The sequence below is a fragment of the Malania oleifera genome, chromosome 9 (genome assembly GCF_029873635.1).
Source record: "Malania oleifera isolate guangnan ecotype guangnan chromosome 9, ASM2987363v1, whole genome shotgun sequence".
Classification (NCBI taxonomy): Eukaryota; Viridiplantae; Streptophyta; class Magnoliopsida; order Santalales; family Ximeniaceae; genus Malania; species Malania oleifera.
This window is the reverse complement of record NC_080425.1, coordinates 38,912,891-38,931,311: the sequence shown is the minus strand read 5'-3', so window position 1 is coordinate 38,931,311 and position 18,421 is coordinate 38,912,891. Positions and strand designations below refer to the sequence as shown.

The following is an 18,421-nucleotide window of genomic DNA, read 5'->3' as shown; positions in this document are numbered from 1 at the left end:
TCCAAACCTGACACACCACAAAGCAGCCATGTATTGAATCTTTTCCCACATCAGCACTCAGTTTAACTTCTGCCCTATCCTTCCTTCTTTCAAAACCTACAAAAAAGGTCGCTAACAAATCTTCCAACAAAAAAGGACAGACCTAACTCTCATCATAATACCAAAAAATTTGTTCCAAATCCTCCAAGCAAATTTGCAATGCAAAAGAAGATGATATGCTGTCTAGGAATTCCTATAACAGAGCACGCAAACATCTCAGAGAACCTTCAAAGGCCTCCTAACTAACAAGTTATTGGCATTAATTTTGTTAAGCATAACCAACCACGTAAAAAAGCCTTAATTTTGGGGGGAACTTTTGCCTTCCAAATAATAGGATAGAGAGGAAATGAAGAGTTGGAATGGGTCAAAAATCCAAAGAAACATTTGCAAAAGGATACCCCCCCGAGTGATCCAAAGACCATAAACAAACATCCCTCCCCAAGGACAGATTACAATTATTCGATAAGGATAACAAGGATGACAACTGCACCATCTCCCTATCGTTCAAAGATCTCCTAAAGTGGAGATTCCAAGAAACCAAAGGACTATTCAAGTTGCCAACAAAGACCGGACTACTTTTATTCGGCTCAGAATTCAATATGAAACGACAAGGGAAAGATGTGTAAAAGAGGCATTCCCAAGCCAAAGGTTTTTCCAAAAATGAATCTAAGAACCCCTCCTCACCTCAAATTTAGTGTGATGGGTGAATAGAGGATAAAGCTAAGAAATAGACCTTCATGGACTCCCCAAAGAACATCTTAAACTAGCATTGGTACCCCAACCATTCTCGTCCAAATCAAACTTGCTTTTTATAACTCTGAGCCAAAGAGAAGTATCTTCTAGAAGGAAACACGATAACCATTTAGCTAAAAGGGCTGTGTTTTTAGACACCATTACACCAAATTACCAAGACCCAGCCCTCGCTCCAATTTAGACCTACAAACCTCAACCCAGCTCACTAAATAGTCCCTACAACTCCCCACACCAAACCACAAGAAATCTCTCATGATATTCTCTCAAACTTACTAGCATCTAAAATTTAGAACCTTAAAAAAAATTTGTCTATTCTTGACGAAAGCATATTGGGCAATTGACATCATGTCTCCCAACACCTCCTCAAGTATACAGGACAAACTTTAGTTAGAATCTTATAAACACTCGCATAAGATTAATTAGCCTAAAATCCTTTACTCTTCTATGCCCATCTTTTTTAGGAACAAGGGCGATGAAAGTGGAGTTAATACTCTTGCACACTACCCCAGTACAAAGGAGCTCCCTAAGAACCCTCGACAAGGTCTCCTTGCAACACATCCAACTGTCTTTTCGCTTTATTGAAGCTCAGACATTCAATTTTAAGTTGGTTTGTTTAGTTGGTGTTCTTTTTATTAAAAAATATATATTTTTGAGTCTATTTCCCTTGACATTTAGTATGTATTTTTTAAATAACTACCATTAAAATAAACCCAATTATTTCTCTCATTAAATTACAAATGCTTGTATTCTAAGTTCTTTCAATTTTATTTTAATTTTTTTCTTGTTTTTCTTACACCTAGTTTGGGGACTAAAATACATTCTATTGTATGCATTTTTTATCTTGTTTAACATATGAACATTCTATATTATATTTTTGGATAACAAAAATTCCATTAAAGACTAAAGAGTACAAAAAAAGCCATTCTATATTTTATATTTCTTTATACTTATGATTTCTTAGTTAGGATAATCAATAAATTAGTGAACAAATTAGCAAAAGCATGCTTCTTCTCGCCAATAGCAACAAAGGCAACCAACATGACATCTAATACTTGTTGTATATGTTATATTTAAATTGATCAAAATTTACTAAAATCATTTAAAGCTTTAGTAGAAGGATTTTGGGATCAAAACAAATGAATCTATATGTTTTTAAGAAGTTTTCTAATGCAAAAAATGAATTCACAAATGCAGTGACCGTTACACATTACATAACATCCGCAATAATCGTGACCATTACACTGTGAGCGTCACCGTTATGCAGATTGTTACCATTATTTAAAACCATGATCATTATTGTACAACGACTCATAGAAATTTTAGATCTCAACCTCCAATCTATGTATGATCCCTAACCATGATCTCTGAGTCCAACTTCATATCCTTAACTAGGCTTTCTCGCCTCCTCCCATTGGCTACTTGATGAGTGTTATCGTTATGCGGACTGATACCATGATTTAAAACCATGATCATTAGTGTACAACAACTCATAGAAAGTTGAGATCTCAACCCTCAATCTATGTATAATCCCCAACTGAGTCCAACTTCAATTCCTTAACTCAACTTTTTCGCCTCCTCCCATTGGCTACCCGATGAAACAACCTAGAATGATAATCCCCTCCTTTAACCTAGCTAATCTTAACCTTTTGACAGCAAATCCTCTCTTATCGTTGCCTCTCTTCCCTTAACAGAATCACCTCCAACTCATTGCAAAGATGAACCCTTCTAGCTCTATCCTTCTCTCCCAACAACTAACACTCCTCCAGCTATGCAAACTAACAACTTTAGGAAGAATATTAATTTTCTTCTCCCCGATATTCCCTAACACCTCTTTGTTCCAATCCTTACGCTTATTTTTAACATATTTCAATTTTCTCATAATTTTGAAACTTTCCCACCTTTGAACTTGGCTCTCCTTCCACCAATCACTAAACTTATTGTGAAAGAAAGGGTGTGATAGCCACATATTCTCAAACCTAAAAGAAGTAGGGCCCCACTAAATGGGATTGGAATCCAAAAGTATCAAGCAATGATTTATGGTAGCTAACCAGCACCTCTTGCACAATATTTGGAGAGATTAAGTGGCTCTAGATTCTATTCATGATTTTTTGATGAATTCTTGGGGTTTTAGGAATGATAAAAGTGGAAAAACTTTTTAAGATTGCAGTTTTTTACAATGCAATGGGTGTTTTAGCTTGAAAGGAATGCTAGAATTTTTTGAAGTCAGAAGATTTCTCCATTTTTTCTTTAGGAGAAAGTTACTATTTTTGCTTCTTTTGGGCCACATTCTTTTGGGTTATTTGGGGGGTCTAATGCTATCTGATATCCAAAGAGATTAGGTGGCAGCTTTGTTGTAATTGTTTTTTCGTTGGATTGATTTATATTTCTATCTAGGAGGATTTCTTATCCACCCTCCTTTGTAAGTATTTGCTCTCTGTAATAGATTCCTTTTCTTATCAACAACATTTGGAAACAAGTCCTCCCAAGCATTTGTAAAAAGAAATCTATCAATGCAAGACAAAGCTTACCTATCCCTCAAAGCCACCAAAGTAAACCAACCACTATTCAAGGACACAATCGTAAATAAAAAAGTTAAATATCCTCATCTTCTGAGAGTCCATGGAAATCTATTCCTCACATTTATCCCTTATTCACTCCTCAAATTAATTTAGTTGTGGGGAAGGGTTCTCGAATTCGTTTTTGTAAATATCTGTGGTTGGCGAACAATGTTCTATCCACATCTTTTCCTCGCCTCTTCCAATTGAGCTCAAGACAAGATAGTATGATCACTTTTTTGTGGTCGATTCAGGTAGCCCTCTGGTTTCGTAGAATTTTCAATTCAGAATATCCTTAAATGATAGAGAGGTCATGGAACTTTCCTCCTTGTTGTCGTTATTGAATAATAATCATCTTTCTTCAAATAAGGCTATTCGGTCTTGGGCTTTGGATCTTTTGAGGTTTATTCTTGAAAATCTTCTTTCGAATTTTTGACCTATTCCAACTCTTTTTTTCCTCTATTTTCACGTATTTGGAAGGCTAAAGCTACCCCAAAGATTAAGGCTTTCATTTGGGTTGACTATGCTTAATAGAATCAATACTAATAATGCATTGCAGACTAGGAGACCTTTGAAGAATTTATCTTTAGATGTTTGTGTGCTTTGTTATTTGAATTTTGAGTCAACTCCTTATTTGTTCTTACATCGTGATTTTGCTTCGAACATCTAGAATAATTTATTTAGTATGTTGGGGGAAGCTTCAGTTTGTCCAGTGACGGTGGATGGAATGTCGAATATCTCATTTGAGGGCTTCAAAAAGGAAAAAGGATAGGACTGCTTTCTGGAAGTGTGGAAATTTTGCAGTGCTGTGGGGTTTATAGTTGGAGCGAAATGCACAGATTTTTACAGGAATAAAATTGAGCAGATAACTGGTTTGGGAGAAGATTCATTATTTGGCTTCTTTATGGTGCATTGGCTCCAGTTGCTTTAAGAGAGCGAGCTTTTTGGAAATTTAGCGAGATTGGAGGAATTTTTTTATTTGATATTTCAAAGTTTTTTTTTGTGTTTTCAGTTTCTTTCTTTTTTATGGATTTTTCCAAAATTTTTTGGGAGATGCCTCATTCTCCTCTTTGTAAATTCTTCTCTCTCTAATGAAATCTCTTCTTTTGCTATCAAAAAAAATACAAAAACCTTATGCAACTAGCCATCCTCAATAACCCCAAACTTCTTCCTAGAGTTCCGAATAACATTAAAATCACCCTCGCCACCCCACATGGACTACAAAGACCAAAAAAACTAGCTAACTCTTTCAAAGAAAATTAATACTCTAGGAATAATGTGTAGGACCATAAACGGATGTAACCGCCACTCCTTAACACCCCTAACGTCTAACCAACAAAGAAAAGAACCCTAAAATCAGTATTTCCCGAGCCATTAACTAATCTCTCGAGGTTCCTAAGGAAGGAAAAGACATCCACTCTCTAAATCTAGAATACCAAAGACTCCTAAAGAGATAGTTATCTATCTTTTAGCTTTGTCTCCTACATAAACAAAATAACTAGTCAAACTCTATTAATCAAATCCTTTCCCGTTCTTCTTTTATCAACCCACTCAATCCTCTAACATTCCAAGAGAGAAGCTTCATTTAAATTCATAAAACTTGCCAAAACTCTACTCCCCATCTCATAGTTAACTAATGAAGCTAACCTAACCAACTATCTACTCAACTTATTGCTCTCCCTAATAACTTCTTTTTTTTTTAAGCCTAACCTTATCCCCTGAAATCACCATACTGAGACCCAAATCATCAAGAAGTTCTTGGGCTGCCCAGTTTTTTCTCTCTACCCCAAAGAGGTCAAAAGTATTTAGGTTCCCCTCAGGTTCTAACTCCCCGTGGCATTTTTAGTAATTCAGAACTAGAATGAAGTGGAAAAGGAGTGAAAGTGTTCCCTTCCAGATTTGAAAAGTTCCCCTACTGAGCTTCCAAAAGATCAATTCCCACATACCTGGTCATCATACCAAGACTATCTGGGGAAGGATTTTTTGGAACTATGATATTAAAGTGATGAGAATTGGTAGTTCCTATAGAAATATTAGTTCTCATAAGCTTACAAACTACATTTAAGCTCTGAATTCTCATTCCAAAATGAATATGACCCTGCAAGATAAATAATTCTCTATCTTATTCCATCATGAACCCTCCTAGCCTTCCTCCCTCTGTCGTTCAATGAACAACTCTTCTTCTTTACCTATGCATACACAACTGATAACCTCTGCAGTTTTTGGGTGGTGCCTCTGAAGCATTTTGCTTAGCCTAGTTCTCGATCACATGGTCGCTGCCACATTCTCATCCACCATTCTTGAATTCCTTTGTTCCTCCTTTCTTTCCATCATTCAACACCCTAGGCTTCTCTTCTTTGGCTTATCTTGATCTTTCTTTGGTGCCATCCCCTTCCTAGCCCAAAAAACCTAGCCTCGATGAACATGGATCATATCCAAAAGAATCTAGTAATGTGGCCAAAAGCCCACCAAAACCAACCTCATTTGAAACTTTATGAGTTTTAAGGGGGGCCTCAATATGGCCCATATCGTTTAGGCCTCTCCCAACAATATGGTTGAACATATCTTTATTTCCACTAGGCCTAGAACCCTGTAAATCTTATTTTTTGACCCAAGAAAACAATTGTTGGAGGCCTAGGCACAAAAGCCATCTTTGTGCCAAAAGGATTCAAATATACCTTTGGCAAATTTTTCCTTTTGATTGCACAGGAAATATCAAGGATTTCCTACTCAAATCCTTTTATTACCAATTGGGTCAAACTTTCCAAAACTACCTTTTTTCCCTACCTCAACTTCCTTCACTAGAATTCCTCCATCATCCCCGCCAAAAAACCTTACCTAATGACATGCAAGTTATTGTCGTTCATGAGAAGCTGGATTGACTCCTCTGCCATTGACACACATTTGTGAATCCACAATCCACACACCATAGGTATGGAAAAGCTCTAGATTCACCAATTGGAAAAACTTTCCAATTGCCTGCTTTAACCAATATTTCCAAATTTCCTTTTGTAAAACCCCTCAAAGCTCTCAAAAAGAAACACTTCCATTCCCCTGCCTCTTTACCTTTTGGGATACATATCATTTGTATGGAACCCTTATTAGGTATTTTCCCCGAAGACAAGTATCTACCTAAACTATTAACTTTCAATTTGACCATAAGAAAGTGATCAAGGGCTCTAAAAGTTTTGACTCAAGGGTTTGCAGGTCTTTTTTATTTTTTTATTTATTTTTTTTGGCAGATAATACGTTTACAGTTCTTTTGAATAGGAAGGAATAAAGCTCCTTGTTGTGGATAGGGTGACAAAGAGATTAGATTTTTGGAAGGGGGCTTTTTTCTCTCTTAGGGGAAGAATAACCCTAATCCAGCCTTGTCCTTCTAGCAAGATGTTATACTTTCTATCTATTTTTAAGATTCCGAAGGGGACTAGTAGCAAGCTTGAGACAATTATGAGAGACTTTTTGTGGTCTGGTGAGGGAGTCATAGGAGCCACTTATGCTATAGGAAGAAGTTTGTAGGTCTAAAAAGGATGGACGCTGGATCTTGGCAAGTTGGTGCCTAAAAACACTACTCTTTTAGCTAAATGGTTATGGCACTTCCCTCTAGAAGAATCTTCCCTTTGGCATAAAGTAATAAGAAGTAAGTTTGGGTTGGATGAGAAGGGATGGGATACCAATGCTAATTTAAGATGCTCTTTGGGGAGTCCGTGGAGGTCCATTTCTCAAATTTATCCTTCATTCACCCCTCGCAAACTTGAGGCGGGGAGGGGTTCATGTATCCATTTCTAAGAAGACTCGTGATTGCGAAATGCTTCCTTTTCCACTTCTTTCCCTCTTCTCTTTCGTTTGAGTTGTGAACAAAACAAAGCTATGTCTTTCTTTGCTAGTGGTCTGAGCAACCCTTTGGTTTCTTGGAATCTCCATTTTAAGAGACCTCTTAATGATAGGGAGTAGGTAGAGTTATCAGCTTTGTTATCTTTATTAAATGGGAGTAACCTTTTTTTGGGGAGGGATATTCGTTCATTTCTGCCCTATCCTATTATATGGAAAGTCGGCTTCCCCAAAAATTAATGCTTTCACTTGGTTGGAGCATAATGCATGGATTTTTTATGGGAAAAAAACAAAAAAGGAAAATGAGTAATGGATTGGGAAAAAATTCAATAATTGGCCTCACTGTGGTGTGTTGGGTTTGGGTTTTTCAAAGAGGATAGTTTTCAGGAGTTACAAAGAGATTGGAAGAACTTGTTGGCTTGTTGATCTCTCCTCTCTTTGTTGGTCATAATTGTTTGTTTCCAATTTGTTCATTTTTTTTCTCGGGAAATGTCTCATTCACCCTCTCATAATGAAAACGGGAAATGTCTCATTCACCCGCTCATAATTTTTTTCCATATTAATGAAACTTTCTTTCTCTATCAAAAAAAAAAAAAAAAATCTACTCAAGATATCTACCACAAGAACAAACAATAAAGATGAATGTGGATACCCTTTCCTAACACCAAGATTTAGGCTCCCTGCTAAAAATTAAAAAAAAAAAAAAAAAAAGGCATTAGACAGGCTCCCCCTCATCCAAGTTCGCCATCTTTTAACAAAGCCCTTCCTCGACTCCAATTACGTAATCATATTTCTTTCCATTTGGCCATTTATAATCACAATCAATCAACCCATTCAAATTTCCGCTCTCTCTTCCCTAAAGATCACCTCCTCTAGCTCATATTTCTACAACACCCACTTAGCCACCTAAAATCTACAAGACTTCCTTCTTCCTCTTTTCTACCGAAATGATCAATCTCATCTAAAATGCTAGCCGTCTTTGCCCTATTATTCCAATGACTTCAACATTCCACTTCTTCAAAACACCTTTTAGATTTTTGAGCTTTTTCAACAACTTAAAAGTTAAAACCCTCCCAATTGCTTCCCGACACTAGATTCCAAGTATTCTTGACCAAAGAATAGAAAGAGTTATGATCAAGCCACGTATTTTCAAATCTCCTTCTTTGCCCTATTTCCTGCTAGACAATAACAAAATTGGGCTGGTCTTGATAAAGCACCTTCAGATAGATTAGGGAATTTGTCTTTCTGTTCACTACAAAACAGGAGCCTATCTCAATTACTAGCAGCCCCTTTCTCCCCTACCACAGACCAAAAGAAAACCTATCAAAACACTGCATGCTCAAAATAATCCTAAAACCAAGAAAGAACAAAAACCTAAAACCACAAGGAAACTTGAACATGCTCTTAATAGACGAATACGTAAATCTCAAACCCAAATCAGGGGAACTGGTAGATTTCAAAATATTCGGAGACACATCTTAACTAAATTTGAAGCCCACTTATTCTGTCAGACTTCAAATAGTGCCTGAATAAAATCAGACGTTGTCTGACACATTGTTCTCCCTCTCTCCCACGCCAAACTACTTTAATCATTCTGTTTTGATTTATTCAAGCTGGGTCTAAATCCAGTTCATTTTTTATATCTTAAAAACTTAACTTTACCAAAACGCATCCAATACTAATTCAAAAAAAAAGTATATGTATCGTATTGTAACAAACCATGACGTGAAAATAAGCTGGAATTGTGAGTCGTGAGCAAAAACTGAGGCGCTGAAAAAAAACAAAAAAGCTTACTTCTTGTATGGTTGAATTTTCCCAGACTTGGAAACAGAGAAGGTTCTGAAAGAAATATGCATATGGAGTTCGTCCCATTTCACTGAAAATCAGTTGTAATCAATATGAGAGAGAGAGAGAGAGAGAGAGAGAGAGAGAGAGAGAGAGAGGTATGGAGAAAATGTGCAGTGTAAGAGAGAGAAAGAAGCCGGAGTACCCGAGCGGGTAGAACAATTAGCGTTGGTTAACAGAAGGAATGTTGAACGACATGAGAGCAACATCGGAAGCCTCGGAATCTGCAGGGCCATTCTGTCCTGATTCTTTTCACCCCCGTAGTGCCAACTGCTAACAACTGACGCTGTTTTGGAATCCCTAAAATCGCCAACGAGATTTGTCGCTTTTTAAATTGTTCTGGAATACAATCTTTTCAATTGTTTCGTATACAAATTTTATATACTAAATACGCAATTTGATTGGTGTAGTTTAGAATTATGAATTTGAAATTTGAATTTAAATTCATATAATTTTATCTAATTATCCAAATTCATACCAATTTAAATACAATTTAAAAATTTATACTTCCGAATGAAAAGTAAATATTTTTAAAAAGCAAACCAATTTAGAAACATCATGGAAAAATTAATTTTTTAAGAAATGATTTTTATGTTCAGATATAATTTTTTAGATACAATGAAGACATGAATATTAAGTATAATCCATTTATTAAGTTGATTTAATGAAATAAGGTTGATCTAGAATGGGTTGCATTTATAATTTTGTTTTGTTTGGCAAGGCATTTAATTACACTAATTATTATTTTTCCTTTCTTTAAAATTGGAATAATTTATTTTTCTACCCATAATACCTCAAATTTAACTCCCAATTTTTATATATACAACAACAAACGACCAATCTAAGCCTTAATTCCCATTTTTTATATATCTTTTTTATAATTAATGCTTCAAAACTCTCAAATACTTTATTTTTAATTTAAAATTATTTATTTTTTATTTTTTATTAATATTTTTACTTAATAAAAATGCATAGTATATAATCTTGATTATTTTAAAATAATATATATATTTAAATGTTTAAAGTGTTTGTCTAAATTTTCTGAGAAAACTAAAACAACGTCAATATAAAGCAGTTATGAAATCTGCATATGGGTAAAATATATCATTGATAACATTTTGAAACTCACTTGGCGCATTTTTTAGACCAAAAAGTATAACATTCTAATCATATTGCTCAAATGGGACTATGAAGGCAATCTTGTATTCATTTTATTTGGCAATATGGATTTGTCAAAAGCTTGATTTCATGTAAAATTTAAAGAAGACTTTTGCATTATAGACTTATTTTATTAAAACTGACTTATTTGGTATTGGGTATTTTTTTCATATCAAAGTTTCGTTTAGGGGTTTGTAGTTAATCACTAGTCTGGAGGCTCCTTTCAAGTTCTAAAGCCTTTTAAACATAGAAAAACATAGCAACTCCATGGAAATTTTAACTTTCTAATAAGTTTTTTTTGTCAAGAAGGTCTTGAATTTATTTTTTACAGTAGTTTGTAACTACTTTATATATTTATATTAGTCTAGCCTTGGTTGGAATATTTCTTTGTGAGATGTCATTTTCGTAGGGCAAATTTAATATATGTCTCTTTCTCTAGGTAACCAATGGTCACAACTGAAGCATATCAGGGTACTTACCTTACTCAGTAGCCCCTCGAGTGAAGAAGTAATCTCGTACTCACATAGTTCATACAATGGTTTACTAGCAGAGGCTCCCGAGAATGAGGAAATTTATTCACTCATACAAGTAATTTTCCTTTACCCTAATACATTATGCAGCCTACTACTATATCTGATACCTACTAGGGCACTCGCCTTTCTCGGCAAGCCCTCAAGCAAAGAGTTTGCCCTACCCATATAAATACATATCATACTAGCGTGAATACTGATATTGCAATATACAATTCATTCTTACTTTACTTGGTATCCGTCGTTTCTGTATATACATCTTTTTATGTTCTCTATAGTTATTACGTAGTTCACTTTCATAGTTCACATTACATAAAACTCATATAAAGTCCACCTTGTGTGGAACTCATGTAGAGTCCAACCTACGTGGATCTCATGTAATAGTCCACATTACGTGGATCTCATGTAAAGTCTAACTTACGTGGATCTCATGTAAAGTCCAACCTATGTGGATCTCATGTAACGATCCACATTATGTGGATCTCGTGTAAAGTCCAACCTATGTGGATCTCATATAATAGTCCACATTACGTGGATCTCGTGTAAAGCCCAACCTACGTGGATCTCATATAAAGTCCAACCTACGTGGATCTCATGTAAAGTCCAACCTATGTAAATCTCATGCAACGGTCTACATTACGTGGATCTCGTGTAACAAAACACATGCAATACATATTTTTATCACATTTCAATATTCCTTACATCTCATAAATGTACATATCATAATTCATCACATAATTTCCATTTTACTTATGTCACACAATTTAGCAATATATTTCAAATATGTTTAGTAAAATAAGTCAACTCTCATTTATTATTCTTATACTGAAATTATACTTTTAATTTCTTACTTAATTATCCTGAAAAATCTTCCACTTTCATCTGTCAATTTTCACATATCTAATAAAACAACCCTAGGCTCAGAAATTATAATTTAAACGATTGCCATTTTTAACCCATAAGAAAACGTATACATATACATAAATTATCCATTTTTTATTTGTTTAATTCATAAAATCCTGGTTTAATATATATTCTCTTTTACCTGCTTTCTTGAACTACGCCAACAAGAATCCCCAAAAATGCATGTGATGCTCACCCGGATCCTAGTTTAATTAAATAAATCCCAAATAACCTACTATTTTCGCATTTTCTCAGCCTATAAATCTCAAATAAACCTTTAAATTGTTGTTTCGGGCACCCCACTTGTGCCAAACATCAACACTACAACTATTGCTATTGAATATATAAGAAATTAAAGCAATGCAGAAACTAATAATAAAACAATAAAAAAAACAAGACAAGAAATTAACGAGGTTCGGTATAGAATTACCTACATCCTCGGGCACCGATGATCAATCCACTACTTCTTGATAAAGTAAAACTTTGAGATAAGTTTTACAAATGAAGAGTTGAGCTCTTTATATAGCTTCAACCTCAAGTCCAAAAAACACTTCTCTCAAATGTGGGGCAAATAATATAAAAAATTCAAAACAACCTTTTTATACTAATGTAGAACTATTCTACCAATGTGAAACAAAAAACAACAAATCTCCACCTTGACGATAAATTCAACAAATTTTTTAGTCACCAACATTTTCTGGAGTTCCACATCATCGGTGCCTTCCAAAAATATTCAGACTTGCAGGATATTGATCAAGTTCAAAAAATGTTTGAACTTGATTGTTGTCACAATCTTGATCAACATATCTACAGAATTTTCAGTTGTAGCAATCTTCTGAAGAAGTATTTTGCCTCCATCAATAATATCCCGCATAAAATGAAACCGAATGTCGATGTGCTTCGTTCGTGCATACCCTCCATCTCTTGGATCCACTCCTTTGTAGTAATTACATCAACTCTTCCCGTAAAAGTCGAGGGATTCATACAAGTAAATTGCTCGATAGAGCAGCCTAGATCAACTGGTGACCAGTTCTTTCCCCTAAAATTCCTTCCAGTATCTGCCATAACCTGTTGACCTGCACTACACAGCATCTATTCAGAGTAACTGCCACCAATGCTGAAAGCCCCTACATTGCCACTACCTCCAGCATTCATGTTACTACTACCAGGATCCATTCTGAAAATGAAATAAGCATAGTCTAAGGACCCTATCTGCATAACATAACTAACATATTTATCTAATCAAAATTTCATACTATAAATTAATTTGTCATCCTTATTCTCAATTTAAGATCCAGTCCAAGTAATTGAGAAACACAACCCAATAATAGTTTACTATGACTGTAGCGACCCTAATTAACTTAACATGAAATGTAACATAATAAATGGATAAGTCGACCCGAACCCGTGGGTAATGGGGACACCTATCAATCACAGCGGAAACCTAAGCAGCAGTAAAATAAAATCTCAATCATTCAACCATGAAACATAATACCAGAGTCATTTACATTTCCAAAATACTGTATTTATTTACAAATTTTCCAAAAGATAAAAATAACACTAGGATCGTACAACAAAAATCTCATGATCCTAGCTCAATGCTTACCCTTCTAGTAGGAAAGCTAAACCCATTTAACGGCAGCCCTAACTCGCCGGTCCCTTTGGGTTTCCTGAAAATCATTTGATATTCGGGGGTGAGACACTTCTTAGTAAAGGAAAATAAACTAAATCTAGTTGTGTGGCAACATGAATATTTAAGGCACTTATACGTATACAGTACAATTCATAACTCTGTAAACATTCATCATATCATACTGGTTAATCATATAATCTTATATTTGTTAATAAATCATAATATACATAAAACATCTGCTATGACTGTAATACTGAAAATATGCCCAGGATGAATAGCTAGCTGGTGTCATGTATTACCCCCCATGACGGGTTGTACAGCCCAAAGGCGAGACCCAACAATGGCTGGTCGACCACTGCCGAGTCAAATATGTTTGTAAGTACGATAGGCCTGCCACACCCTAGTCTGGACTGTCAGGTGGATGTCCACACTCTACTGAAAGCCACATTGACTATCCATCTCTCACCCCCTTGTGGGGTGGTTAGCACTAATCTGATCATAAACATCTGAACTATAAGCTACGGTACCGAGCCCCTGAACTGAACTAAACTAACATCCGACTTCTGATAATATATAATACATGATATAATAGCGGCCTCGTGCCGATCATTTTCATAAATACGGTCTCGCGCCGGAATCATAAATACGGCTTCGCGCCGAAATCATACATAAATACGGCCTCGTGCCGATAACATAAATACGGCCTCATGCCGATAACATAAACACATGGCCTCGTGCCAGAATCGTTTCAGGTATATACATTCTGAAAATAAATCATTTATCATATATTCATCAAAATCATCACAACATAACTCATCCTTTCATAATACCTGAAAACATGCTTTGCTCGTAAAATCTTTCATATCATAATGCATTTCACGTAAAATAATATTCATGCCACACAGTAGTTTGTAACTACTTTAGATATTTGTATTAGTCTAGCCTTGGTTGGAATATTTATTTGTGAGATGTCATTTTCGTAGGGCAAATTTAATATATGTCTCTTTCTCTAGGCAACCAATGGTCATAATTGAAGCACATCAGGGCACTTACCTTACTTAGTAAGCCCTCGGGTGAAGAAGTAATCTCGTACTCACACAGTTCATTCAATGGTTTACCAACAAAGGCTCCCGAGAATAAGAAAATTTACCCACCCATACAAGTAATTTCCCTTTACCCTTATACATTATGCAACCTACTGCTACATCTGATACCTACTAGGGCACTCGCCTTTTTCGGCAAGCCTTTTAGCAAAGAGTTTGCCTTGCCCATATAAATACATATCATACTAGCGTGAATACTGATATTGCAATATACAATTCATTCTTACTTTACTTGGTATCCGTCGTTTTTGTATATACATCTTTTTATGTTCTCTATAGTTATTACGTAGTTCACTTTCATAGTTCACATTACATAAAACTCATATAAAGTCCACCTTGTGTGGAACTCATGTAGAGTCCAACCTACGTGGATCTCATGTAATAGTCCACATTACGTGGATCTCATGTAAAGTCTAACTTACGTGGATCTCATGTAAAGTCCAACCTATGTGGATCTCATGTAACGATCCACATTATGTGGATCTCGTGTAAAGTCCAACCTACATGGATCTCATATAACAGTCCACATTACGTGGATCTCGTGTAAAGTCCAACCTACGTGGATCTCATATAAAGTCCAACCTACGTGGATCTCATGTAAAGTCCAACCTATGTGGATCTCATGCAACAGTCTACATTACGTAGATCTCATGTAACAAAACACATGCAATACATAATTTTATCACATTTCAATATTCCCAACATCTCATAAATGTACATATCATAATTCATCACATAATTTCCATTTTACTCATGTCACACAATTTAGCAATATATTTCAAATATGTTTTGTAAAATAAGTCAATCCTCATTTATTATTCTTATACTGAAATTATACTTTTAATTTCTTACGTAATTATCCTGAAAAATCATCCACTTTCATCTCTCAATTTTCACATATCTAATAAAACAACCCTAGGCTCAAAAATTATAATTTAAACGGTTGACATTTTTAACCCATAAGAAAACATATACGTATGCATAAATTATCCTTTTTTTTTTTTGTTTAATTCATAAAATTATGGTTTAATATATATTCTCTTTTACCTGCTTTCTTGCTACACCAACAAGAATCCCCAAAAATGCATGTGACGCTCACCCGGATCCTAGTTCAAAAATCCTAGTTTAATTAAATAAACCCTAAATAATCTACTATTTTCGCATTTTCTCAGCCTATAAATCTCAAATAAACCTTTAAATTGTTGTGTCGGGCACCCCACTTGTGCCAAACACCAATACTACAACTATTGCTATTGAATATATAAGAAATTAAAGCAATGCAAAAACTAATAATAAAACAATAAAAAGAACAAGACAAGAAATTAACGAAATTCAGTATAGAATTACCTACATCGTCAGGCGCCGATGATGAATCCACTACTCCTTGATAAAGTACAACTTTGAGGTGTTTTACAAATGAAGAGTTGAGCTCTTTATATAGCTTCAACCTCAAGTCCAAAAAACACTTCTCTCCAATGTGGGACAAATAATATAAAAAATTCAAAACAACCTTTTATACTAGTGTGGAACTATTCTACCAATGTGGGACAAAAAACAACAAATCTCCACCTTAACGATAAATTCAACAAATTTTTTAGTCACCAACATTTTATGGAGCTCCACATCATCGGCCTCTTCCAAAAATATTCAGACTTGCAGGATATTGATCAAGTCCAAACAATGTTTGAACTTGATTGTTGTCACAATCTTTGTCAACATAACTGCGGAATTTTTAGTTGTAGCAATCTTCTGAAGAAGTATTTTGCCTTCATCAATAATATCCCGTATAAAATGAAACCGAATGTTGATGTGCTTCGTTCATGCATGGTAGACTTGGTTCTTTGCCAAATGAATAGCACTCTGGCTATCACAGAATACAACAATGTGCTTCTAAACAACTCCCAAATTTTCAAGTAAACCCTGTAACCAAATAGCTTCCTTAACGGCCTCTAAAGCTGCCATATACTCTGCTTCTGTTGTAGACAAGGCAATGGTAGATTGTAAGGTAGACCTCCAACTCACTGGACCATTAGCAAATGTAAAAACATATCCAGTAGTTGATCAACATTTATCCAAATCACCTGCAAAATCAGAATCCACATATCCAACAACACGTTGATCAATAGTATTATTTTTCTCAAATACTATACCAACATCAATTGTATTCATAATATATATCAAAATTCATTTCACAGCTTGCCAATGTCCTTTACTTGGATCATGCATATACATACTCACCATACTAACAACTTGTGAAATATCAGGTCTAGTACAAACCATTGCATACATCAGGCGACCAACAACACTTGCATAAGGAACCCGTGACATATAACTTATGTTCCTCATCTGATTTAGGAGATAAAGCCGCACTAAATTTGAAATGAGGAGCAAGAGGTGTGCTTACTGGTTTTGACAGCTCAAACATGCCAAAACTATGTACTACCTTCTCCAAATACTTGTTTCTGAGATAAACTAACTCTTCCTCTCATTCTGTCTCTGTGAATCTCCATACCAAGTATTTTCTTTGCTTCACCAAGATCTGTCATCTCAAACTCTTAATTTAACTGACTTTTCAACTTGTTGATTTCTTCTCTATTCTTTGAAGCTATCAACATATCATCAATATACAAGAGTAAATATATAAACGATCCTTTTTGTAGTCTGTGAAAATAAACACAATGATCATGTTTATTTCTAATGTACTTCTAACCCATCATAAACTGACGAAATCGTTTGTACCACTGTCTGGGAGACTGTTTTAAACCATACAACAATTTACCCAGTTTACATACCCAATTTTATTTTCCAGCAACCTGAAATCCATTTAGCTGAGTCATATAGATTTCCTCTTCCAAATCACCATGTAAAAATGCAGTTTTTACATCGAGTTTAACTAGTTCAAGATCAAATTGTGCTACCAAAGCCAACAAAATTCGAATGGAAGAATGTTTAACAACTAGAGAAAATACCTCATTATAATCAATGCCTTCCTTCTGTGCGTAGCCCTTAGCTACCAATCTAGTTTTGAAGCGAACATTATTTGCATTTGGAAATCCTTCTTTCTTTACATAAACCCATTTGCAACCAATTGCTTTCTTACCCTTGGGCAGCTGGGCTAGCTCTCAAGTCTGATTCTAATGAAGAGACTGCATTTATTCATCCATTGCTCTTTTCCACTTATCTGATTCAGAGTTCCTCATTGCTTCTTTGAAAGTGTAAGGAACATTATCATCCACAACTAGAAGTGCATAGGCCACCATATCAATATACTGAGCAGGTTTCAAATTTCTCGTCTTGGCCTCTGAGAAACAATTGATTCTTGTTGCTGTGAAGATTCTCAAATTGAAATCTCCTCTTCTTGTAAACTATTCCCCACCATAACTGGAGAGTTACGTTGTGTAGTCTCATTTCTCACTGGGTTTCCCAAAATTGTCTCAACCTCCACCTGTTGTTGAGTACCACCGATCTTCTCTTTAACTCACGACTCCTTGCGTATTATTTTTTTCATCATCGCAAGTTCATCAAAAGTCACATCCCTACTTAAAATCATTTTCATCTCTAGACACCAAAGACGGTATCCTTTGACTCCTACACTTATCCCCAAGAATTTCGCTTTCTTGGCTCTTGGATCCAACTTAGATTCTTTAACATGATAATAAGTCATAGTACCAAATACATGTAAAGAATCATAATCATTAGTAGACTTTTCAGACCATATTTCATAGGGTGTTTTTCCTCTTATTGCAGATGATGGTAGGCGATTGATGAGATGACACACATATCTAACAACCTCAGCCCAAAACCTTTTGTCTAACCCAACATTAGACAACATACATCGAACTTTCTCCAGCAATGTCCGATTTATGCGCTCTGCCACCCCATTCTGGTGTGGTGTATCTCGAACTGTGAAGTGTCAAGCAATTCCTTCATCAACAGGTCACTTGTGTATTCATCACCATTATCTGATCTGAGCCGTTTAATCTTTCTGTCAGTTTGAACTTCAACTAATTTTTTCCGCTTAAGGAAAATATCACACACTTCATTTTTATGCTTCATAGAATACACCCAAAC

The 18,421-nt window shown here is 35.3% G+C and overlaps 1 protein-coding gene across 1 annotated transcript in view; it reads right to left on the bottom strand.

Annotated features, from left to right (window-relative positions):
- The window catches only part of LOC131164088 (uncharacterized), a 90,131-nt gene extending 80,753 nt beyond the window's left edge, over nucleotides 1-9,378 (bottom strand). Inside the window, exons 1-2 of the mRNA XM_058121049.1 lie at nucleotides 9,169-9,378; nucleotides 8,973-9,054 (exon numbers count right to left, since the gene is read on the bottom strand). Of these exons, the coding sequence (XP_057977032.1) occupies nucleotides 8,973-9,054; nucleotides 9,169-9,259 (173 nt within the window). The 5' untranslated portion in view covers nucleotides 9,260-9,378. The remainder of the gene's footprint in view (nucleotides 1-8,972; nucleotides 9,055-9,168) is intronic.
- Nucleotides 9,379-18,421: the final 9,043 nt, after the last annotated feature.